Source organism: Bidens hawaiensis, unplaced genomic scaffold (assembly GCF_021521415.1).
Source record: "Bidens hawaiensis isolate Kalapana, Puna unplaced genomic scaffold, B.hawaiensis_p1.1 tig00014039_1, whole genome shotgun sequence".
NCBI lineage: Eukaryota > Viridiplantae > Streptophyta > Magnoliopsida > Asterales > Asteraceae > Bidens > Bidens hawaiensis.
The window spans coordinates 559,751-585,715 of NW_027492209.1; the positions used below are offsets into that span (position 1 = coordinate 559,751).

Consider the following 25,965-nt stretch of genomic DNA (forward strand, 5'->3'; position numbering starts at 1 on the left):
AGGTGATGTAGGGTGATTGATGGGCTAAAAAAAACAAGGGGTGGATGGAATGAATTTGAGGTATTTTAGAGGGAACAGAATGAACTACGTAACGAATCATTCCATTTCATTTACCAACCAAAGTACCAAACACATTATTTTGCATTCCTTAACATTGGTCCATTCTATTTCACATCTCGTTCTAGGGGTGTGCAAAGTTCAAAACCCGACCCGAGAGAAACCCGACCCTGTTGATCAGTTCTTCATGTAAGCAATATAATTCATTATAAATATTAAACTTATGAACCTGTTACAGCGTGGAGAGTAATAACCGCAACATAGAAGGATGTAGACGACATGGTTGTCAGCTTGGTCGAGTTCCCCTGTAGGATGTATAGTTAAGGATGGTGTTAGGGTTCTTGAGAGGAACCCGGTTTAGGAGAGAGGAGGCACATAAAATTGTTATTTGTGTGTGATTAGGTTATAATGTTAATGTTTATCTCTTGATATATACACCCAAGGGAAAACCCTTTATTAGTTAGTAAGGGTAATATGGTACATCAACAATTACCAAACTAATATATAATAAGGTATAATTAATATTTTGATCCATTATAATATAAATGATTAAAATGACCATATAGAAATATATATAATTATATATTTAATCTTACATACCCGACCCGAGGACCGAAGTATACTGATTATGAAGACCGAAGTTGGACCAGATAGGGATAATCGGGTTCGGTCCTACATGTGGTCGGTTCATCGGTCCCTCTGCAACATAACCGAGACCGTATATAGCTCTCTTTTGTAGGTATGAATTGTTGTTGTCTAACTTGTAGAAACCATGTGGATGTGTTTCAAATACATCTTCTGAAGGTTTTATAGAGAGAAGTACGAGGATGACAAGCACACAACCTTCCTCAACCGCATCGCCTTTGTTGGATTCCTCAACTACATCGTTCCTTAGAGATATTAGATTGTGTTTTACATGGCTGGGGATGAAAGGTAAGTGGTGACCATCATGGTTTGAAATTTCAAAAACTTGGATGGACTTGGTGAGATCGAGTAAAGTTCATAGAGAAGTAATGTTAATACGAAGACATGTGTAAACAATAATCATTTTTTAAGAGTAATGTTAATGGATTTTGCAGCAACATTAAATGTTATTGCAGTGAAAAACAAAGGTAAGTAATTTATTAATTGTTATTAATGTGTAAAATATGTGATTTTAAATGCATTGGAATAAGAGGGTGGTAATAAAGTCGTGTTCACTTTATAATACATACTTTATTGCAGGTCTTCTGCAGCTTTTCATATCTAAAGTACATTTTAGTTTTTTCAAGAAAGCAAGCTATTAACCGTTGTATATGTTATTGGGTTGTACCCTCACTCCACTCCATCTTCTTCATCTCCACCTACTTGTGTTCATAAGCATACAAAGCTGCGTTTTACAGGTTTCAGTCCAGTCGGGTCGGGTCGGGCCACCTTGGATTTTTCAAGACAAAGACCGAGACCGAGACCGAAACCGAAACCGAAAATTTGAAGAACCAGGGACTGATCACTGACCAATATAAACAGATTCGGTTTGGTTTCGGTCTATTTTAGGGTCGGGTTTCAGTTTTTTTCGGCCCAGATCGAAATGCGCTCACCCCTATCTCGTTCCTACATATCAAACACTACCCAAGCCTTAAAAGCCCATAAACAAGCCCAGCCCATATGATTTCATTTCAATACGCCGAAACAAAACCCTTAACCCTGCTACAGTCACAAGTGATCGATTATTCCTTGGTAAAACCCACGAAAACCCCCTTGATCTCTTCCATTCCATCAATGGCGTCTGTTGCTTTTAGAAACTCTAATTCGAGCCGATTATTCAAACTATCTCCCCAATTACGCTCTGGTCTTCGAGGATCCGTCATATCTACTTATGGTATTATTCCAATCACTGATTCGATTTCCGGAAATGATAACGCCGTGGCTAGTTCTAATCCGTGGTGGAGATCCATGGCCACTTTCACCAGAACGTAAGCTCTTTTTACGGATAATGTGTTTGTTTATATTAATTAACACAATTAGGTTTTACGTTGATTTAAATTGTAAATATAATGTATTCATTATCTATTCGTTTGATTTCAATCTGATTAGTTGAATGATTACGCTCTATAATCAATAATTATCTGGCTGATTTCATGTTGACATGTGATGTTAGACTTGTTAGGTTTAAGCTTAGAGATTAATTTGATTAATACATGGAATAGAGGTAGTATTTAACTAGGTTTTGATTTATTGACGCTTGAAATGAGTATTAATGATGAATACACTAAGTTTTGCTCCACCAGTTATAAAATCATAGTACATTATAAACACTGAAGCTATTGTTTGTTCAAACTATATCTATAAGTTGAGTAATTTTGTAGGAAGTTAATCAAATTGTTATTGAATATTTGTTGTATTTTATTAATGACAGTAAGCCTCATGTTAATGTCGGAACAATTGGACACGTAGATCATGGAAAGACTACATTGACTGCTGCAATTACAAAGGTTTGATTGCTTGATTTTGCCATATAGTTCATGTATTCTTATTCTTTGATATAAGTTCTGTTTTTATTCATGGAGTAAATGTAGTTTTTTTAATTTTTTGTGTTTCTTTTAGGTGTTGGCGGATGAAGGGAAGGCTAAGGCTATAGCCTTTGATGAAATTGATAAGGCTCCTGAAGAGAAAAAGAGAGGAATCACAATTGCAACGGTTTAGTATCATTCTATTTTATTTTCAGCTTATTTAATTAATGTTATACGTTGTTATTTATTTTTTATTCGTTGTTTGGTTATGCAGGCTCATGTTGAATACGAAACTGCTAAAAGGCATTATGCCCATGTCGACTGTCCAGGACATGCTGATTATGTTAAAGTAAGACATTTATTATATACTAGTTTTATAACTTTATTGGTACAAGATGGTTTATGTTACAAGTTATGCTATGATGAATGATTTTTAACCTTTAACTAATAGCTACTGGGAAACTAACAACTAGGTGTTTATTGAATGGGACGAAACTCAAATTGCCCTAATAGTTACGTAGCTGAACTTTTCGTAACTCAGTTGACCATCTTGTTTTTTAGTTGGGTTTATATTTAACCAGTTTTGTTTGTTTAGTCATGTGAGTTTTTCACATATATGGCTTTGTTTAGTTGTCGTGTTTCTTATAATTTGCTATATTATATAGAACATGATCACTGGAGCTGCTCAAATGGATGGTGGAATTCTAGTTGTCTCTGCACCCGATGGGCCCATGCCCCAAACTAAGGAACACATTCTTCTTGCACGTCAGGTTTGTTTCGGTTTCACCTGGTTATACTTTTTGAATTTTGTATTGCGGCAGATGATAAATTTATGCCGGGTGAATGTTTTTGTTTCATAAAGAAATAAATTTTTTTAAATGGTTAATAGTCATTTGTGTTTAAGCTTCTATTTTATATAGCTTTTTGGCATCCGTATGATAGTCTTGTTCTATATGAACATGGGGAAAATTGTCGGATGAGGATACCAAACTAGGACTTTTAGGGGGTGTTTAGACCTATATTTTAAAACTCGTTGTGTGTTATTGAATAATCAGGTAGATAATTACTTTTAAGACGTATTCTTTTGTTTAAAATTGTGCTTACAAATTTGATTATTAAAGTAAATAATGAGAAAAGGACCAGAGGGGCATTTTTTAGATTGTTATCCGTATATCAAATATATTAATATCTTATTTCTTATCTACTGTATAAATTTTTTATCTAAGTAAGAACTGTTAAGAGATATGCGGATAAAATGTTTATACCATAAATAAACCAGTATTTTTTTTATTTTTTTTAATTCTAAATTATCAGTTTGTTGCAGCTGGTATGAAGTTGATTTAACCAAAATTTATCATTTAATCTTTAAATGATCAGAGCCAGGATCACTTTTTCAGTTTATTTAAACGCTAAAAATTTATGATTGTTGAGAGATTGGGTAGCTTCAGATAATTTTGATGTATCCTTTTTGCATAATATTAATTTGAAGTTTCAAAAAGTTAGAATCAATGTCCATGTCACTGTACAGGTGGGTGTGCCATCACTTGTGTGCTTTTTGAACAAATGTGACGCGGTTGATGATCCTGAGTTACTAGAACTCGTTGAGCTAGAGCTTCGAGGTAAATGTTAATCGTCGTCCCTTTTATACTTATTCACATTTAGGGTTCACTTTATTATTTTATGACGGTTTTGATATATTTCATATAAACATAATATATGTTTGTGATAATGGCAGAGCTTCTTAGCTTTTATAAGTTTCCAGGGGATGAAATTCCCATCGTACGAGGTTCTGCCTTGTCAGCATTACAGGGCACTAACGATGAACTTGGAAAGAATGCTATTTTGAAATTGATGGAAGCTGTAGATGATTACATACCTACGCCTGAAAGGCAAAAAGAGAAGGCATTTTTAATGCCGATTGAAGATGTTTTCTCAATTGCGGTATTTACATTGATTTCAAACTATGATATTTTATGTTATTAAGTTTTTATCTATTTAAAGCACCGTATAATTTTTTTAAATCATAATAAACATAAGAAACAACATTGCACATATATGTTTCAATGATCATAAAGAGGCCTTATTAAAGTGGGTAGTTAATTGGGCCTCGTTGGGCTTGGTTGCCCAGAAACAGTTTTGTCTACCAGTTTTCAAATTTGATAATAGTTAGCTGTGTCAAATATGATTACAAGTATTATTGTAACAGCATTATCTTTTTAATTTAATAAATAGTATCTAGGATGTTTTGTGTGTTAATTTTCAACACAGCATGAACAAAGCAAGAAAATAATAAGGTTTTGGATTGTCATATCCAACTAATTTAATAAACGCGCTTTGTTCGTGTTGATCTGTCTAGTTAAAACAAATCGTGCTTGGTTGACCTGTTGAACTTATTTAATTAAGCAAGGTGACCAACTAAGTCGTTTATGATCCGTCCAGCCCATTTTTTACAGACCAGAAACCTATTAACACGTTGACGACTTGATTATTACCTGCCGACCCTAAATGGGTTGCACACTTTTAATTGTGTGTGTGTGTGTTAAGGTTGACCCACTCAACTTTTTTGATGATCTGTCTTACTCACATTGCTACAAACTGCCAAATCGTTTAACATGTTTATTACTTGATTGTTATCAGCCAACTCATTTAGATAAGTGTGTTACGCGATTTTCAGTGCGCGTGCTAGGGTCGATGGTTTTTGACACGAATATGGTTTATGTTTGGGTTTAGCAATTTAACACGTCAACCTGCCAACCGCCACAATTTGTATTATTGATTAAAAAAAGTTTTATTTAATTCAAGTTTCAACCAAATCAGTTGATATACCTTGTAAGTTGTAACATTTTTGCTTTTTCTCTCTCGTTCAAGGGACGTGGCACTGTGGCCACTGGACGTGTTGAACAAGGGACAATTAAAGTTGGTGAGGAAGTTGAGATTATGGGGTTAATGCAGGTAAAATGTATCATTTGTTGCCTTTGGTTGTGAATAATCATGCATGTGTTAGTGATGGCTTAATATAAATTTCTTTTTATTTTGTTTTTGTTTCAGGGTTCTAAAAAAACAACAGTTACTGGTGTTGAGATGTTCAAGAAGAGTTTAGATCATGGAGAAGTAAGTGATTGTTTGTTCTTTGATAATTCTTTTTCTTACCAAGGTTCCATGTGACACTAATTGTATATTTTTTTTCTTTATTTGCCAGGCTGGTGATAACGTTGGTCTCCTTTTACGTGGCATAAGTAGGACTGATATCCAGCGGGGACAGGTAATTAAAAATTGTTCAAGCTACAACTTAATTCTGCATCCCTTATTGAGCTTCTATGTTAATTTGGCTTATGGTTTATCATCCTATTCTTGGCAAAACGGTTAGGTCGGGTTGTGTAGGGTAACGGGTCAGAACGAGTTTTGGTTAAATATAGTCGTTTTGGTTTGAGTCAAATGCTTGTTTTGGTTCACGTCAGAAATGGGTATGGGTCAAAACAAGCTGTTTTAGAAATGGTATTCATTGCTAAAACCATATTTTTTTGTTTGTTTGACCTGGCAATTGTAACCTAAACATATAAAATGGGTGTATTTGAACTTTTAATACAGACCCATGGGTTGATTAAGACTACATATTATTTTCAATGGGTCCAACTGGGCAAGTTTAAAAATACAAAAAAGAAGCTGCATTACTGTCACATGTTAAAGAACAAAATCCGGAAAACAAAAGAGCATGCACGACGAGCCACGTGATAGCTTGAACTTTTGATGAACCGAGCAGTGAGCTCTATGTTTTAACTTGTTGAGATAAACGAGGCGAGACGGCTAGTTCTGGTTTGTATACGCGCCTAGCCCGTACTCACCGTGGATTGTCTCGTCTTGTTTACAACGGTAGGCACATTTGTTGAGGTTACTGCGGTTCTGTACTTAAACTTTGGTTCTGTAATGAACATGTGTGTGTGTGTATTATATAAATATAAATGCATGTTGATATCGGTTTGTTTGATGGTTTTAAACAGGTCATTGCGAAACCTAATAGTGTAAAAACATACACCAAATTTGAGGCAGAAATATATGTTTTGACAAAGGATGAAGGCGGGCGTCACACAGCCTTTTTCTCAAATTACAGACCTCAGTTCTATTTGAGGACTGCTGATGTTACTGGGAAAGTGGAGTTACCTGAAGATGTTAAAATGGTTATGCCCGGAGACAATGTCACTGCTGCTTTTGAACTTATTACCCCTGTTGTTCTTGAACCAGGTTCGTTTCTTTATTCTTATACGAGATAATTGATAAATATTGTTTTTATGCTATCTTGTTGAATTTTACAGAGCTGATTTTTATAAAAAAAAATGGCACTTAAACGTATTGATGTTTGGTTTATAGGACAAAGATTTGCCCTTAGGGAAGGAGGTCGGACAGTTGGTGCAGGGGTAGTTTCAAAGGTGATAAGCTGATAAACGTGCCGCTTTTTATTTAATTTTTTGAAATTTGTCTCCACTTGGTTATCAGGAACAGGTAAGAAACATAATTTTGCAACATTTATTTGTTGTCTTTGTCTAACAGCAGTTTCACTATGCAACTACAGCCTTGATTAATTATTTTGGATTATTTGTATGGTATAGCAAGTTAACAATCCACCTGTTATTTGTTAATTTGGGTTTGATTTGCAAGTTTTTTACCTATAAAGCGAAAAGTAATAGTTAAAATAATAAGTTCCTTTTGTTAATAACATAGTGCAACTTGTTTGCATTACATGTTTGAAATGTTGAATAGCTGAGCCCTAGCTAAATTGAATCAATTGAAAAAAACAATGGTCCAGTTTATTTAGTGCACAAAATAAAACCAACGTGACTAGTCTATCTCTTATCTTGTTTAACTGTCCAACCACCAGAACATTGCAGAACAACCCCAACCATGTTACAGACATTTTTTTTGCAGCAACTGAGAAAAAACCAGCATTCATCAATTGACTTTGTAAATCTCTCTTGGGTAGTTGGGTTGTTAGTGGACTTTGTAAACCTCTCTATCAACTAGAGTAGGGTGTTTATCGAGCCTGAGTTGTTGAATGCTAAATTTCTCTAGCTCTAGACGGAATATGTGTAACATCGTAAGTATGCAGAGGTCGAAGGGTCGGCGGATATATATGCATCTAGCCACATTGAGAGAAAGGGGGATTTGAGTTATTTAATTATGAATTGGAGTTTGTTTGATTGTTTTTGCTTATAAGATTTTGCTTTTGTTTTTTATATTTTTTTAATCAACCAAAAGGGGAGGCAGTCGTACACAGACTTAGTAATTAACTCTTGAATTATCGATTAAATTGGACCACATCAAGCTAGCAGAATTAACTGAACCAGCTTTCAGAAACACGATACGAATAAATGTATTAGTTGTGTTCAACTTCAACCCGTCAACTTGGCATGGTTGACATCCTATTTACATTTAACGTAAATAACTTGCATAAATTTGGGTTTCGTATCAATTCAAATTTGTAATAATCATCTGGTTCGACTCGGAAAATCAAATTCAATTTGTATTACTTTTTAAATAATCAAATATATTAACTTTTTTCTGTTTCCGTTGATTATTTTCTCACAATTCGTATTGTTCAAATCTATCTGAATTCAAATCAATTTTTCGATTTCTAACTGAAATAGGCTTGCATTCGGATTTTCAAATTCGAATAACACAAAATCTAGCCCAATGAACACCCGTCGAGACGACGACACAATATAATACAGTGATTCGCAAAATTGTTGTTGCAATTTACACATCCACATATTAAATTTTATGCAAAACTTGATCAAACAAAGATCAACTCTAAAATCCAAATCAGATGACCAAAGTTGCTTAATCATCAATTCCCCTATTTTACCCCAATTGATATACACCATCATATATATATATATATATATATCTTCACATGAGCTCACTATTTCTTCTTTAAGCAAGCCTTAACACCAACACTGCCAATATTGTTGCAGCTCTAAAGTATATTTCCTTCACACTTTTATCCAATTTCTTCATCTTTCAAACCCTTTTTCTTGCTTGAATTCCTATTAATCATCATGATCGTATCCCTCAGCCCGTTCACGGCCCACGAAAGCCACACGAGGCCCAGCCCGAGGCCCGTGTTGAGGAGTTTTGATGAACAAAATGGCACTCTGCCACTAGCTAATTTACACACAACCGAAAATAGAACCGCGATTCCTGTTCCTGCAATGCTGGCTGAGAACTGAGTTAGGAGACTCGGTAGCTCGGGGCCCGATTTCTTTAACACGGGAATTGCTGATTTCCCGTTTCGGTCTTTGTCGTATATTACTGATAGTAGGCTTTCACAGGCTTGAATGTTGTTGGTTCTGTGTTGGATTGTCGTCTTGTGACGGGACCCTTTCTTCTTTGTTGTTGACTTTCTCGGGACTTTGTTAGACAATATTGTTATGGGTTAAACTGACTGGTCAACACAAATTTTGACAAAGTAACATGCGTTTAGTTTGAGGAACAGCCCATTTGACCTCTTATAAGTCAAAAAATTGCATAATGACGTTACGGGTCTAATTGACTGGTCAACACATATTATGATATAAAATAAATAGACATACCTCTTCAGAGGAGCAACGATCACGGTTTCAAGCTCCCATGCTGATCCATAATCCAGTCTGTTTATGACAAACAAACCGACCTCGAGCTTTAGAAGTAGAGCTTATTTCTTTACAAAACTTATGAATCACATAAACAATTGTGTATTTTTTTAATCTTTTTTTTACCTTTTCAGACTAAGGGTATTCTGGTAATTTATTGAACATTTTAACAGAAAAGTTAATCTCCATCACTTTAGGGACGAAAACCATGACCTGGGCAAACCACAGGAACCATATTCTAAAACTCATATATATTTTATATACTTAAAATATATATTAAAATTTAATTATAAATATTTATTAATTAACTATAAATAATAAAAGATCCGAGGGCGAGTTTTAGAATTAGAGATCGAAACGAATTGGGCTCGAGCTCTCGCTGGTAAAACGAGCCGAGCCAGAGCCAGAGCCTAGTCAAACTTGAGCTCGACTCGTTTATACCTCTACCCAACGGGCTCACTTTGCCATTCACATGGGCATACATACCTATTAAAATGGGGAACCAACGACTTCCTCCAAGTAGTCGAGTTCTTTGACAAATAAAACTCAGAAAGAATCGAAAGTATGTCCTTCATCTCGGTTTTAGTGCCGGTCAATGACACATGACCATCTTCATCAATTGTAATTTCAGAATTTCGAACCAAATCACCAACAAAATCGATTAATGGCTTCCGGGAATCAAGTTCTAGATTTTGATATATAAGCTGAGAATCCATGTGAACAATATCAGGAATATATGGCTTGCAATCTGTCTTCATGGATTGAAGGCCCGTTACGCCCGAAAGTGATAATAGATCCAGCCCATCTTTCTCCACTTCAATTAAACCCGACATTGGAAATTTGAAGTTGAAATGTGTCGAGTTCGGGCAATAATCTGTTAAAAAACAGTTGTGAAATTATAAGATTATTGTTACTGACATGCTAAGTCTAGGGGCTTAGTTTTTATTATTAGTTCTCTAATGATTAAGGTAGTTTGGTCAATTCACATACACTTTTCGGGAAAACTAACGCCATCCATTCCAAAGAATCATTCGCGTTATGCTTCCAAAATAGAAGGGACCATTCGTGTGATTTTTCAGAAGTAAAGACCAATAACATATATTATGTTAAACATTTATGTTGCTACTAATCATTATTATATTTAAATTAGGATAAAACTAAGTAAATAACATATATTATGTTATATACAGAAACTATAGTTATTAATACAATATAAAATAATTGTAGATCAATAACACAATTAAATAATAAACAAGCTCCGGTTCAGCTTGGCTCGGTTCTGCTCGTTTACACCGTGGCTGTAATAATCCAAACACTAATCATCCAGTTTTTTGAATTTTATAAAGAAATAATACATAAGTAATTTTACTCTACCATTTGACATTGGTTTTGTTGCAGCTAATATAAAATTGTAAACTAATAATCAGATAATCTAAGTAAAAGTAGCTTACAAACACACTAGAAACCGATTACTAAGATTTAATGTTGCAACAATAACATAATGAATTTCAAAAAGAGAGAGATTGGTGAACCTTGGATGTCGATGAGTGCAGGCTTTGGAATAGTCGGGTTAACCATGACAATTTGTTTATTATCAAATAACTCGTTTATCGGCTTCCATGGGCCAACATTCTGTTGCGGGCTCATATTGAGGGGACTTGAACGTATTACATCATCGCGTAAACCATGAATAGGCAAAATATGTTGAGAGTCCTGCAATAAGGACATAACATTGAAGAATTTAAATGGCAAAATGGTAAATACATGCATTTAGTAACAATGATATATTGAAAACTTTTAAAACCATCATACAGGTTTTTTTGGGCATATAAAACCATTGTTCTTGCAAATATACAAATTAAAAACATATTTTGTAAAAATGATTTTTCCTTCGGAAAACAATCAACCATGAAAAATAACCATGTTAAGTTTAACTTCTTTTGACATGTTACGAATTATATGGTTCCCTAAGACAATAATTCATTCATTTCCCATAAATTAAATGTTTTTTTTCACACAAGTATATCCAAATGGTATGGCTGCAAGTGACCCGAGTGCTTATTAAGCGATCTCAGTCCAATCGTGTCTAATCCATCAAGTTTGAATTCAAGTAAAAATATAATCTTGAAACATAAAGAGGCGTTGACTTCGAGTTTACAGGAACTCAAATCCAACTTTGATAGAACAACTCAAGTCATAATTATGTATGCATTTAATTAATTGCTAATACTAGGGGTGCAAACGAGCCGAGCCCGAGCTCGACTAGGCTCGAGCTCGGCTCGTTTAACTTACACAGAGCTCGAGCTCGAGCTCGGCTCGTGAATGGATTTTGATGCTCGAGCTCGGCTCAGGCTCGGCTCATTTACCATTTATCAATTATTTTTTTATATAATTATAATATTTTATATATTTTTCTATTATAATTTTATGTATAAACGAATATATATTATTTAATTATATTTATTTATTTTTTCATAACATTATACTTATTAATTAATAACTATTAAATATATATTTTAAAATAATTATATAATTAGCAGGCTCAATTAGGCTAGCGGGCTGGCTCGAGCTCGATAAGTAAAGCTCGGGCTCGGGCTCGTTTATTAAACGAGCTTATTTTTAGGCTTGAGCTCGGGCTCGGGCTCGATAAAGCTCGGCTCGAACGAGCTTTTTAACGAGCCGATCTCGAGTAGCTCGCGAGCAGCTCGGCTCATTTGCACCCCTAGCTAATATGAAAGTGAAGTGTGTAAACTAATACTAGACGGGTGCCTGCGCGATGCAGCGAGTGTTTGAACTTGTTAATCACGTACAAATATAAGTGTTTATGGTTCGGTTAAAACCTTGAAATCATTTAAATCGGTCATTGGTTTGACTTCGTTTTTCTTTTTCTTTTTTACTTTCGGTTTGTTGGTCGGTTTCAAAATTTTCAAAACGTAGTGAACGGTTGGTTCACGGTTTATATCAGTAACCGGCCATATGAAACCAGAAAAAACTGTAAATTAACCTAATTGTAATATGATTCTGTAATCTTTGTTGTTATTATTTCACATCCTAGATCTTCCATTAATATTTATCATTTTTGTGGCTAAAATTATCATTTTTTATTTATAATGATCGTCTCAAGTATCATATTATGTTGGTTTTTAGTTAAAATTGGTGGTGCGTTTAAATTATTAATTATTTTAAACTAAATTTATTATTAAAGTTTAAACTGTGAAACCAAACTGGAACCAGGCCGTTAGTAACGATTCGGTTTCAACTTTCAATGGTTGAGTTTGGTTTTGGACAACAAAATATCAGTATTAACGGTTGGACTCACAAGTTTTACTTAAAAACCATCAAAACGACACTGAACACCCTTACGTAACATATTAATTTATTTAAAATGAAAAAAAAATTACAACAATATCATATCCAAATTAAAGAGAATAAAATGCTCGTTTTTACGGTGCAATTTGTTTATAAAAATATTAACGTATGAAAAAGCTATAGTCGTTTAAAAATCACGGGTGAGAAGTTAGTTTACAAGTTAAATTAAAAACATAATATGGTTAAAGATGAGGGACCAAACTTGTAAGTTGAATGGATTGTGTTTAAAAGACAAGTTTACCCTTACTAACACATGTACCTCATGCTTTAAATGTTGTAAATTACTTAAAAATGAGTGTCTTAATTTGTCTTTGTTTGGTGTATTATATATAGTATAGATAGATAAGTCATAACAAAACATCCAAATTACCTAACAAAAACTATATAAACCACAATCTTAATATCTAATCCTACCCTAATTCAACAAATCTAACAATTTTACACAATAATGCAAAAATTCAATCAAAAAGTGAAATATTCATCAAGTCAAACCAATGCAAAATTGAATTAAATAAAAGTCAAAAGCAGTAAAATCAACACAAACAAAACAGTTGAATCCCGTGTTTTAAATACCGGGTCGTACCGGCCGGTTGAACCAGTAATACCGGGTTTCACATATTAGGCCGGTATTTTGAGCCCGATTTTTTTGGACGGTTTGCTAGAACATCAAACCGGCAGTTTTTTTTCAAAAATTCCAGTTTAAACAGTCAAATCTGTTTATAGCCCAAAAGATTTTTGATATTTTGCGGCCTTTTTTTTTTAAAATTACTTTTAACCTAGCGATTAATATTGAAACACGTATATTCTTGTATTATTTTTTGAAAAACAAGTGCTTTTGTATTATTTTGTTATAACGATTTAACTTTTAGATTATATTTTATTATCAAACCATATGCTTTTGAGTTATATTGTAACATCCCGAAATTTCTAAAAGTAATATTTAATATATTATTTTGTCGGGTGAAATAAACGAGTTAGTGGAACAACATAATATGAAGACTTAGTAGGATAATTAGATGGGATTAGATATGGACCAAAAGGAAATATGGGCCTTCGGCCCATGGGCTTAAGAGAGTATAAATACCCCCTTAAACCCCAATCCTTTCCATTCCATCCATTATCCATCCTAATCTCTACACACTCCAAAACACACACAACCCGAACCAAGATCCAAAGGCGAGGACCCGAGCTTGTTGGTGCTAGATCGTCGTGACGAACCAAAGCAACAAGACCAGCTCGTGTTCGTAGTTTGACTCATTTACGGTACGTTTATATCGAGAACTTGTTCGTTTAGGTTTGGATTAGTATAGAAATGATATATCTGTGTTTGTATGGTAAAAACGAATCCAACAAAGCTACACTTACTGAAAATGGTTATGATTTGAGGGGTTAATTGATTGATAAAAGAACCCGTAACCTATATGCCTAAATCGCACCCTTTAAACATCGATGGTAGGTCGATTTGATGGTTGGGGTTTGTAGGCGCTGGTCAAACGATTCCGTGGATACCTAAATCGAGTTATTTGGTTAAGAAACGAAGGATTTAAGAACGAACAGTAGCTGCAGCCGACAACTTCGCCTGCAAGCTAAGTTCGCCTGATGAACTTCGCCTGCAAAGCTAAGTTCGCCTAAGGTTAACTTCGCCTGCAAAGCTAAGTTCGCCTAAGGTTAACTTCGCATAAAGCTAAGTTCGCCTGATGACAACCTCACCTAAAGCTAAGTTCGCCTGATGACAACCTCGCCTAAAGCTAAGTTCGCCTGATGACAACCTCGCCTAAAGCTAAGTTCGCCTGATGACAACCTCGCCTAAAGCTAAGTTCGAAAATAGATTAAAAACGATAAGTAAAAGTAAGCTAATACTAGGCCACCAGATTAGATCAGGCGAGTATTGATACGTGTAACTTATACAGTCAGCCGAGCTCAGTTAAAGAAGGGATTTACAACTATCGGAGGAAGAAGCAGAGTTCAGGTGAGTTTCTAGCCCCATTCCTTGTTATGTTTTCGGGGCTGTGTGCATACTCGATGTGTTGTTAATACATTTATCCTAAGTGATAAGTGTATGCCATATGTGATATATGTGATGGATATGAATGATTGCTTGTCGGTACGCGAACGATCTTCGGATATTGCGCGTACTGTCAGGTTAAAAATAAAGGTGCGAATATTATATATCGAAGATGTATGAATATTACAAATGAATACTTGTCGGGGCGTGAACGATCTTCGGATATTGCACGTAACGACAAGGGGTGTGGTTGTTAAATGAAGGATGTAAAGAACGCCTAGAGTGTTCTTATACTATAATGTAATTATTGTATATGTGAAGTATGTGTATACAGGTACACGAATGGTACGTGAGTTCTACGTTCGACATAGTAAGTTAGGATGACAAATCCCTCTAGCTTCTGTCGGACATAGACTCGGCTGGTGATGGCGTAGTTAAGGACTGCGGGTCTTATACGTAATGTAGATGATAGATGTAAACGTAGATAGGGACGGTGGGCCTTATACGTGTTACAGATAATAGACGACAACGTAGTTAAGGACTGCGGACCTTATACGTATTATAGATAGGCATCAGCATAGGGAAGGACTGTGGACCTTATACGTGCTGTGGTAGCATAGGGGATGACTGCGGACCTCGTACGTGCTATGAATTAGGTTGCAACATAGGGAAGGACTGTGGACCTTGTACGTGTTGTGGAAGTGGGATGGTATAGGGAAGGATCGCGGACCTTGCACGTACCATGAATGGTGAACATAGGTAAGGACTGCGGACCTTTTACGTGTTCACGACCTTGAGTACAGGTATAGACGGCGGACTATGAACGTACTCTCGGTGACTGAGGTTAGTGATTGTAGATATGTATGTATGTATGGTAGTAAGTATGTATGTAGAACAGAAGGGTAACTAGTTAAGTATGGGTATGTATCTTCGGATATGTATGTATGTGTATGTATTGTATGGCGTCCGATTAACTAGAACTCGCTCAGCGTAGCTGACTTTTAGTATGCACGCAGGTGAGTAGAATGAGACAGCTAGCTTGAGCAGGCACATGGTGGGCGAATATGAGACTGGCATCTGAAGACTCAAGATGTTTTAATGTAATTGACATTTATTTTGAAAGACAAGAATGTTTAGTTAAGGCAAGTTTTGGATTGCTGTAACGTTTCATGAAAGTTTTTATATTCCGCGAAAGTTTTAATGAACTCTGATTTGTAAGAACTGTGTTTATGAGTAAATCCGACGCTAAAGTAGGGCTACCGGGAACGGGGCCTTACATATATTTTAGTTGAAGTTGCAATTATATCAAATTACAACGTAAGCTTTTCAACATGTATGAGTAAAAAACCGGTATGAGTAAAAAACCGATATCATATTTTAATCCAATCCGGTATGAGTAAAAAACCGATTTTTAAAACATTGGTTGTATCAACATAACCTCCAACTAAATTTTGAATAATAATCGAACATATTCAACACACCCAACTCAAATTTGAAGAATAATTGAGCGAAATCAGCATGCCCAGCTGAAATTTGTAGAATAATTCAGCAAAACCAATACACCCGATTGAAATATGAAGAATAACTGAACAAAATCAACATACCCAACTGAAATTTGAAGTCAAATCGAACAAAACCAACATACCCAGTTAAAATTCGAACAACAATCAAACAAATTCAACATACCCAGTTTAGATTTGATTAATAATCGAACAAATTCAGCATACCCATTGAAATTCGAACAAATTCAACATACCCAGTTGAAATTTGAAGACTAATAGAACAAAACCAACATACGCAGTTGAGATTTGAATAATAATCGAACAAATTCAACATAGCCAGTTTAGACAAACAATGAATGAATTAGTCACCTTGGGTAATCTATTGAAGCCTTGTTCAGGACCAAATATGAGGGTAGGAAGATACCCATTAGAAGCCATAAAGATAAGGGTTTAAATATGATATGATGATAAGCGGGAGAAACAGATAACAGAAGATATGATATTAAATCTTGTTTCTTGAGTCGACTGTGTGTGTGGGTCACAAATGGCTACATCTATTTTGTTTGTAATTCAATGAGGTTGTGGATTCCGATTCTCTAGAAAGATCACGGCGTTGAGGATTAATCCAATTATTATAATAATACAATTATTATAATGGAGGTGGGATTTGTTGAAGAATTCATTCAGTTGTGTGGCAGGTAAGTCCGCCTTTGAATGAATGACGACAGACACAATTGGTGCAACTTGTCGTTTGTCGCTACGTGTAGGTGGTCGCTAATTTTATGGGGGAGATGCTCCTTCTACTAACTTGATGTTTGTGGATTTAGCCCTTTTGGAACATAAATGACACTAACAGCTAACAACCAGAGATGATGCCAAATTTCCCGATCTTGGAAATCCCAAAAACTTGATACCGGTACCGAAGGTGTTTGATTTGGTGTCGGTACCGTATGCAAAATTTCGGTAAATACAAGTACCGACCGGTACTTTGCCTGATTTTCTTAAAAACTTTATACCGGTACTGAAAAACTTGATACCTAGTTCCATTTGCCTATCCATATGAATGACCATAATGTTTATAAATTGTTGAAAACAATTGAATCGTTAAATCGAAGCAAGTCAGTTAGTTTAAGATACAAACAGTTTCATTTGTTCGTAGTTTAACCTATGTTAGACCGCCTGCAACACATGCAAGACTTTTGCCGTTTTCTTTATCCATCCTAATTTATCTCGTCTGTTTCCTAATTACGTATTGTAACGTCTCTTTATGGCATTGGATTATTTCCTATTTGAACTATTTATCTTTTACATCATTTACCTTATGAATAAAGTTTCTTTTATTTAAATAGATTGTTTATTATTAAAGTCTAGTTTTATCTTAGTTGTCTATCATTTATTAATCACAACCTATTCACCTTAACTATTAATAAGTTATCTCTTTTTCAACTTTAAATATTTGTATTTTTATGTATAAAATTAATAAGTAATAAACAACCCAAGTTAACATCGATCTAAAAAACCACTCACAAGCTAAGTTCGGTTTCAGTCTTTCAGATATAGAACTCGAAACAAACCAACCTCTCGTAAGTTAAACAAACTAAGGGAAAATTCTCAAAATAGACCTATTTGGGAAGAGGTTCCAAAAATGTCCCCAAAATTTTAGAATTCCAAAAATGCCCCCTCTAACTCATCTCAGACGATGTGTTAGGAAGTCTATCTTTAACACATCGTCAAAGATGCGTTAGACTTCCTAACGCATCGTCGGAGATGAGTTAGACTTCCTAACACATCAGCAAAGATGTGTTAGTCTTTTTAACGCATCGTCAACGATGTGTTAGTCTCTTGTTTGTTTTTTTTAATATTATATTAATATAACTAATACTACTTGTTTTTGTGATTTTATAACTTTTAGTATATAAAGTTTTATAGCATTTCGAATATACCAATAAAAAATGCTTGTTTTTATCTATATGTTGGCATAAATTTTATTTAAAACCGTGCGGGTCAAATTTTATTGAATATTTCAATATTAATTTGACATGACTCGAGTTTAGGTAAATTTATGTCGGTCCGTAGATAAAAATAAGCATGTTTTATCGGTATATTTGAAATAATATAAAATTTTATATATTAAAAGTTATAAAAAACAAATATAATTATAAATAGTTATATTAATATAATATTAAAAATAACAAACAAGAGACTAACACGCCGTTGACGATGCGTTAAGAAGTCTTAACGCATCTTTGCCGATGCGTTAGGAAGTCTATCTCATCTCAGACGATGCGTTAGGAACTCTAACACATATTTGACGATGTGTTAAAGATATTATTCCTAACGCATCGTCAGAGATGAGTTAGAGGGGGACATTTTTGGAATTCTAAAATTTGGGGGACATTTTTGGAACCTCTTCTCAAAATAGGTCTATTTTAAGAATTTTCCCAATAAACTAAGCCGAAGTCTACACAAGTCCAACTCCGACTCGACTTGTTACACCCCTGTAAATACACACATGAAAAGTGACACCAGTAAACTAAAATCTTATGCAACCCAAGCCACTTGTTTAAAAACGTTGAATGAAATCAGCCAAATCGTAATTATTAATTTCGTTTCATTTGCAACAGAAAACCCATCGCCTGTATAAACCCCATAATTACTCTCCATTCACATCTACAGAAACAATATATCTATATCTATAAAGTAAAGTGTCAAAATCGTCCCTGAGGTTTAGTCGGTTTTGCGAGTTTCGTCCAAAATATTTTTTTTTGCATCTGGACCCTTGGGGTAACAAGAAATGTTTTACAAAGTTAAATGGGTTAACATGAAATGTTTTGTCTCCTTTTTGTCACCCGGGCCTCATCTTTCTGACACCATCTCTGGCACTGTCCCGCAACTTCGGCGAGCCTTAAACGCTCTAATCGAAATCAACTAACTACACCTCTTGACTAAAAACTTGAATTTGAACCAAATGAAACTTATTTGAACATTCAAATGTATAATTATTGCTACATAAATCGAGCGGGAGTTAGGGAAAACGAGAAATCGAGTTTGAGCCTGTAAATACCGACTCTCCACACTCGTTTCAAGACACACCTCACTTGTACCATGTTATCGACTTTTGTCCGCCGCCGCAAGTTTTCGGCCATGATCGCCAGCCATCGAGTCCGACACGTTTTAAGGTAAGCTTAATGTCAATATGTTCGTTTTCATTCACCAATTCAAAGCCCTATGGTCTTGACCATGCGTTGTTACTGTCGTACTCGGATTTTAAAATTGTAGTTGTGGAAGTTGATTCCAGGATTAAACTGTAATAAAGAAGATGAATCCTTTTTATCGCTGTTTTTTTATCTTGGTGCATCCCAAGTCCTTTTAAGAGAGGTGGTGTTGGTGGTAGTGGCCGGAAAATGTGGTTATCGATTGGCCGAAGAAGGCAGGGGCGGTCGGTGGTGGCCGAAGAAGGTTGGTCGCTAGGGGTTGAAAAGGAGGAGGATGATACCAATTGTGCTTCTTGAGGTTTTATTTATGGATATGTATTTAAATAACAAATAATAATAATAATTATTTTTTTGAACGACTAACTAAGTAACGCCGGGTACTTCGTACGCGGCCCCCATTGGTCAAAGGTAGCCCGAGTCGGCCACTATTCCGGACGGACGACGCCCCTAGCGGTCCACCCTATTGAGGGATTCACCGGATAAAACTCGACCCCCACACCCGCCTAATGGAATGACAGCGAGGAGCCGGTATAACTGGGTGAGATCAGGACTCGAACTTGTCAAGCCAGGGTTATCCCTCATATCTCCCATATAAGTTGGTGATAGTGAGGTTTGAACCCCCTATCTCTCACTAGTAAAGTGAGTGCTTTACCATTGAGCCACATCCAATTTATAATAATAATAATAATAATAATAATAATAATAATAATAATAATAATAATAATTATTATTATTATTATTATTATTATTTTTGTTTTGGTTTTTTATTGACTTTTTTTTGTTCAAATAATAAATATATAAAAAGACATAATTGCCCCTAATTTAACGGTCAAAAGTTAATGGAGTTATCGATTTATCGAGTTGGACGACATTGACAACGATTGTCCAGATGCAAAAATCAAGCTTTTTGGACAACATCACTTTACTCATATCTATATCACTTCTCCTTCAAAACCCTAACCAAAATCAAACCAATTAGCCATCAATCGGTGATGGGTAGAGCTTGTATATCACCATCAAAACCATAATCGTCCTCGCCGACGACGACATCAACGTCGATCACGGAAACCGTTAACGGCGAGCACGATTTCAAGATCACCGGGTATTCGTTAGCGAAGGGCGGTGAGATCGATAAATACATAGCGTCTGATACGTTTAATGTTGGCGGGTACTCGTGGGCGGTTTATTTTTACCCAAACGGGAAGAGTACAGAGGATAACGCTAGTCATGTGTCGTTGTTTATTGCGTTGGCTAGTGATGGGTATGATGTTAGGGCGTTGTTTGAGTTGACTTTGATTGACCAGAGTGGGAATGAGAGGCATAAGGTTCATAGTCATTTCGGTAGAGCCTTGAAGAGTGCACCGTATAAGAGAAGTACCGCGGTAGTATGTGGTAAGATAATAGTAATAATTATTATTATTGTTGTTATTATTTATGGCGTGTTCGTTTCACGGAATTCGTGGGAATACAAATGAATTGGAATTAAAATCCCATGACATGGCGTGTTCGTTTTGTTGGAATTGGAATCATAATTCCATTTTGGTGTGTTTGGTTCAAAGAATTGGAATCGGAATTGGAATTCAATTCCTTCAAATTCCTTTAAATATAGGGATTTCAAATCCTTCCAAAATGTGGAGGGATTCAAGAAAATTCATTGGAATCTTATCTCAATTTTTTTTTACGAGGACAACAAACAAAACATGTTAGCTTTTTTACTTTTTTTGTTTTTAATTTATATTTTGAGTTTTGAATTTTTTATTATTAATTTTGAATTTTTTTTGAGGGGTTTTAATCTTAATAGAAAACCAATAAAAACATTCAAAAAAAATTATAAAAAAATCATAACGCAATAAAAAACCTTCTTGATTCCTATTCAATTGTCAAACGTACACATTGAGAATGTAATTGGATTTCAATTCCCTCCAATTTCAATTCTATTGGAATGTTCAGATTCCAAATCCAATTCCTTCAAATTCCAATTCCAATTCCATTCCATTCCGTGAAACAAACGCGCCCATTAGGGTTAGTTTTGGATAATGAAGTAAGGAATATTATTATTTGCATGTACTGTGAATATGATCTATTTGATCAGTTGGTAATGTAATGAACTCAATTGTCTCATTTTTATGTAAATTGTAACGGTGCACGCGGGTCGGTTTTGCTAAATGACTGATCTTTATGTGTGATGGTTGTGTTTTGGGTGACCTAGTTATTGTTATTATTTAGGGTCAGTTTTGGATAATGAAGGAATATTATTATTTGCAAGGAATATTATGATTTGTGTACTGTTGACCTAGTTATTGTAATTATTATTTTTATTATTATTATTGTTGTTATTGTTATTGTTATTATTGTTAGTATTATTCGTATTAGTGGTGGTGGTGGCGGTGGTATTATTTAGGGTCAGTGTCTGATAATGAAGGAATACTATTGTTTGCATATTGTTGTTAATAACATGATCTATCTGATCAGTTGGTAGTGGTGGTGGTGGTGGTGGTGCTATTATTATTTAGGGTCAGTGTCTGATAATGAAGGAATACTATTGTTTGCATACTGTTGTTAATAACATGATCTATCTGATCAGTTGGTAGTATTATAAACACTGTCTCATTTTCATGTAAGTTGTAGGGGTACCATAACCGAACTATGGTTTAACCAGATAAGGATAACCAACGGTTGTGGTTAATCGATTTTACATGTTGATTTGATTTGTTTATGGGCCGGTTAACTGTGAACTAGAATGGCTGTTAAATGTTTGTTGGTGACTAAAATAGCCAAAAGCAATGTGACTGGGCCTCAGAGTTTGGGTTTGAAAATTTGTAACCACTTTATAAGTTGTTATTAGAAATTTGGGCTTGATAAGTTTGAGTTTTAGTGTTTTACCATTTGAAATTTGTGGGTGGTTTGGTTTTATCGGTTATGGAAATATTTTTTAACCGCTCAATAAATCGGTTAACCGTGATTTTACTTAATTGTGGGTTGGATTTTTGGTTATGACATGGTGCAGGGGTTACAAGCGGTTTTTCAGAAAATCTACTTTAGAAACATCAGATTACTTAAAGGATGATTGTCTTCAAGTTCATTGCTGTGTTGGGGTAATTAATTCTCACACTGAGCGTCCTAAATCCTACTCTGTTCATGTACCACCATCAGATATCGGGCAACATTTTGGGCAGCTTCTGAAAAGTGGAAAGTGGACTGATGTTTCTTGTGAAGTTAACGGAGAAACATTTGCTGCCCATAAATTGGTCTTGCTGCCCGGTCACCTGTTTTTAGGGCTCAACTTTTTGGCCCGATGAAAGATCAAAATGTTAAATCTATTAAAGTTGAAGACATTGAAGCCCCTGTTTTCAAGGTTTGTTTTAAATATGTTAACTGTTTTATGAAAGTTAGAAAATTGAAATAGATTGTTGGCAAAATTAATCAACGAACGAACATGAACAAAAAATTTTGTTGAACATGAGCATGTATCTCATTTCTGTGTTCATTAAAATTCGTTTTTGTTCGTTCTTTCATTTTTTTTACGTTCTGCGTTTTCGTTTGTATAAGTTCGTTATATCCATTACAAAATTTTAGGCCCATTACAGTTTAATCTAGTTTTTTGAAATCGAAATGTCACCCGTCAGAATTCAGTCTGGTTTTATTAAGTTTTTAGGTCCACCAACTTGATGCTCACTTTTACTTCTAATAATTGGTTTTGGCTTAGTTATGTTCGTTTATCTGTGTTCATCTATGTTCAGTTTTGTTCATTCGTTTATGTTTGTTTACGTTCATGAACCTTTCGTTTATTTACTATTAACAAACGAACACGTTCGTTTGATGTTTCGTTTATATACTATTAACAGACGAACGTGAACACGCTTGTTTCTTAACGAATGAACATGAACAAGATATCCCTGTTCTTTTAATTGTTTGTGTCCGATCGCTTGTTCTATTAAAGGTCAACGAACAATTCTTTCAAACTTATTGTTGACTTTGACACAAAATTTTTTGTTCTGGTAACTATTTTATTTGTTTTCCTTTCAGGCGTTGCTTTATTTTATGTATTGGGACAAACTGCCTGATATGGAAGAGTTAACGGGCCTGAATACAAAATGGGCTTCAACATTAATGTATCAGCATCTGCTTGCAGCTGCTGATCGGTACGGTTTAAAGCGGCTTTTGATGTTATGCGAATCTAATCTTTGTGAAGATGTTGCCATCAATAAGGTTGCAGCAACATTAGCATTGGCTGAGCAACACCAACTCGAGCGTAAGAGTCACTCCTCGAGCTACAAGGCTTCGTGAGCTAATCGAGGCTATTTTTTTTATAAAACAGTAATTACTATTTTATATAATAAAAAGTGTTATATATAAATTATGATAAAGATATACAATTATGATTATAAATAATTTATAATTTGTATATTTTATATTTTATATTTTGTTTTTATGTATAAAATTATGACTATAAGTACATACATATGATATATTAAATTTATCCCGTTCGGTTTATAACCATTATATGAAAATCATTTTAATCCCCAACTAATTGAATATAAACTTTTGGTGTTGATCAGCTGCGATGCAGACAGACGGGTTTGATTACTTGAAAGAAAGTTGTCCAGATCTGTCGATCGAGCTTCTGGAACATATTGCTCGAAACAACGAGCATTCTCTTGCCGTATCTGCTCACCCAAACGCGATCATATTTGATGGAAGTGATGTTCATGGTAGAAGGGTGAAACCTAGATTGTGACTGTAGAAAGCTTGTTTGTTTGTTCTAGATGTAGAAATTGTTAACCGTTGTTTGGTTAACTATTGTTCATGTATCTGTGAGAAAATAGTGTAACATTTCGAAACGTAAAGTACAATTTATGTTACTTTTAAAGATAAATTACAACTATTTTGTTACATAAAAGACAATTTCTGTAATTCCGTCTAGAGATGTATATCATATAATATATAAAATATTAGAAAGTCTTATCGTATTGATCAGTTTGCGGGTAGAATCCGTCTCTATTGGCTCCAAAGATTTTCCCTTCAAAATACCTCCAAGCAAATCTAACAATTGAAGCAGAGGCCCTTTGTGAAAGTTTGCCATTATTGTAACTTTAAATGTCTGTTTCTTAAAAACCTCTTTGATGGCTTTGCTGTATTATTTGCACAAATCCAAAAGATAATATTGCAATTAGCCTCTATTCCTCTTATTCAAGATAATCTTTTGTTGAGTAAAAAGTTCAACACCAACATATCTTTGACTTTGCATGCAGATTACTCATCATTTTATGAAAATTCAAACTATAAACCTTATTAAAATGAAAATAAATTTCCAAGAAGTTAATGGTTTTTGTGTTACCTAGGGCATTAACCTTGGCACGAGCATTCAAATTGTTGTACTATTCCTTTCAAATACCGAACGCATTCTATCAGATGCTAGAAAATACACCGGTTTACTCAGATAATGATTGTTAAAATACTCATAAAAATCTACGTATCCTAATGTTTAGTTGATTTACCTCAAGCGAAAATTATGGTGTCTCTCTCTTTGGATCACTAAGGGTATCAAATCGCTCAATGTCAGCAACCTAAAACAAAAAAAAAAGTGTTCTAATTAATTACAGATCACTAATTTTAAGAAATCAGTACAATGTACCGATGTGCAGGAAGTGAAGGACATCTGAGCTGGTTAAAGAGAAAAAGGACATCTGAGAAGTTTTGATGAATAGTATTTTTTTAGTATGTCATATGCTTTTTAATATATATATAATAGTTTTTTCTATTGGTTATTTTCTTTAAATATGTTAATATGAAGAACTTATTTATGGTTTGAGTTCCAAGCGTAAAGAACCTAACCTCGACTGAATTCACATTGACTTGTCGTCGCAACGTCCGTGTTTCACCGATCAAATAAATGTCGTTTTAAATATGTCATTTTTTGTATAATAGGATATACACGTGCCATTACTATTCCGAGTGTCTACTAATTAATTGTTTTTGGATTCCTTATTTTCATCAACTTATAACTTATAAACCTTTTGAAAAGTTAATAAACTGTATAAGGTGTTTGGCAAACCATAAGGCCTTATGAATTTTAACTTATGAAGAAGCCTTTTGAAAAGTTATGAATTTGTAACTTATAAACTTATTGGGTTTGATATTCTCATTAAACCCATACATCCTCACTTCACAACTAAGCAATCCCAAACACTTTTTAGAAAACAACTTATTGATTTATAAAAGAATGTTCTCTTTGGTCATTTTACCCAGGGTTGTCAATTTATGACACGGACATGTTAACACGACACGAGTTTTAACAGGTTTGGGTTTGAGCGTAATAGGTTTCGTGTTTTAAACATGTCGACACGTTTAATATATGTTAAAATTCGTGTCATAACATGTAAAAGACCTGTTAACATGTTAGTAACCTGTTTAGATTTTTTAATTTAAATATATATATATATATATACACTTTTAAAGTCCTAAACCTAAAGGCATACTTATATACGACATTTCACTCATGTCCGTCATAACCCGTTTTAATATTTTGAATGAATGTTATAATTTGCTTCTATGGTTTTTGTTTCAAGTACGTTATGTATTTGCGATTTTTTGTTTCATACTTTCATATATGTTAAAGAATGTGGTTTTTTGTTTCAAATATGCTATGAATTGTGTATTAATTAAGACTTTTATGCTTATTTTGAAGTGATTTATGATTCAAAT

The 25,965-nt window shown here is 34.5% G+C and overlaps 2 protein-coding genes and 1 pseudogene across 3 annotated transcripts; 2 read left to right on the forward strand and 1 right to left on the reverse strand.

The window, feature by feature from the left end:
* Window positions 1–1,773: 1,773 nt before the first annotated feature.
* On the forward strand, window positions 1,774–7,153 carry LOC143545837 (elongation factor Tu, mitochondrial-like). Its single transcript, XM_077037648.1, has 12 exons — window positions 1,774–2,009; window positions 2,453–2,528; window positions 2,641–2,733; window positions 2,821–2,895; window positions 3,212–3,316; window positions 4,075–4,165; window positions 4,282–4,487; window positions 5,415–5,498; window positions 5,595–5,657; window positions 5,746–5,808; window positions 6,545–6,785; window positions 6,912–7,153. The coding sequence occupies exons 1-12, from the start codon at window positions 1,816–1,818 to the stop codon at window positions 6,980–6,982; spliced, it is 1,362 nt and encodes a 453-aa protein (XP_076893763.1). The 5' UTR covers window positions 1,774–1,815; the 3' UTR covers window positions 6,983–7,153.
* Window positions 7,154–8,270: 1,117 nt separating this feature from the next.
* Window positions 8,271–16,553, reverse strand: LOC143545815 (uncharacterized). The gene is made up of 5 exons (XM_077037627.1): window positions 16,415–16,553; window positions 10,702–10,882; window positions 9,656–10,043; window positions 9,131–9,187; window positions 8,271–8,948 (listed from the first exon to the last, which is right to left on the reverse strand). The coding sequence occupies exons 1-5, from the start codon at window positions 16,481–16,483 to the stop codon at window positions 8,864–8,866; spliced, it is 780 nt and encodes a 259-aa protein (XP_076893742.1). The 5' UTR covers window positions 16,484–16,553; the 3' UTR covers window positions 8,271–8,863.
* A 3,558-nt stretch (window positions 16,554–20,111) lies between these two features.
* Window positions 20,112–25,261, forward strand: LOC143545838 (BTB/POZ and MATH domain-containing protein 2-like; annotated as a pseudogene). Its single transcript, XR_013137506.1, has 4 exons — window positions 20,112–20,652; window positions 22,268–22,615; window positions 23,287–23,557; window positions 23,820–25,261. The product of XR_013137506.1 is annotated as a BTB/POZ and MATH domain-containing protein 2-like (transcript).
* Window positions 25,262–25,965: the final 704 nt, after the last annotated feature.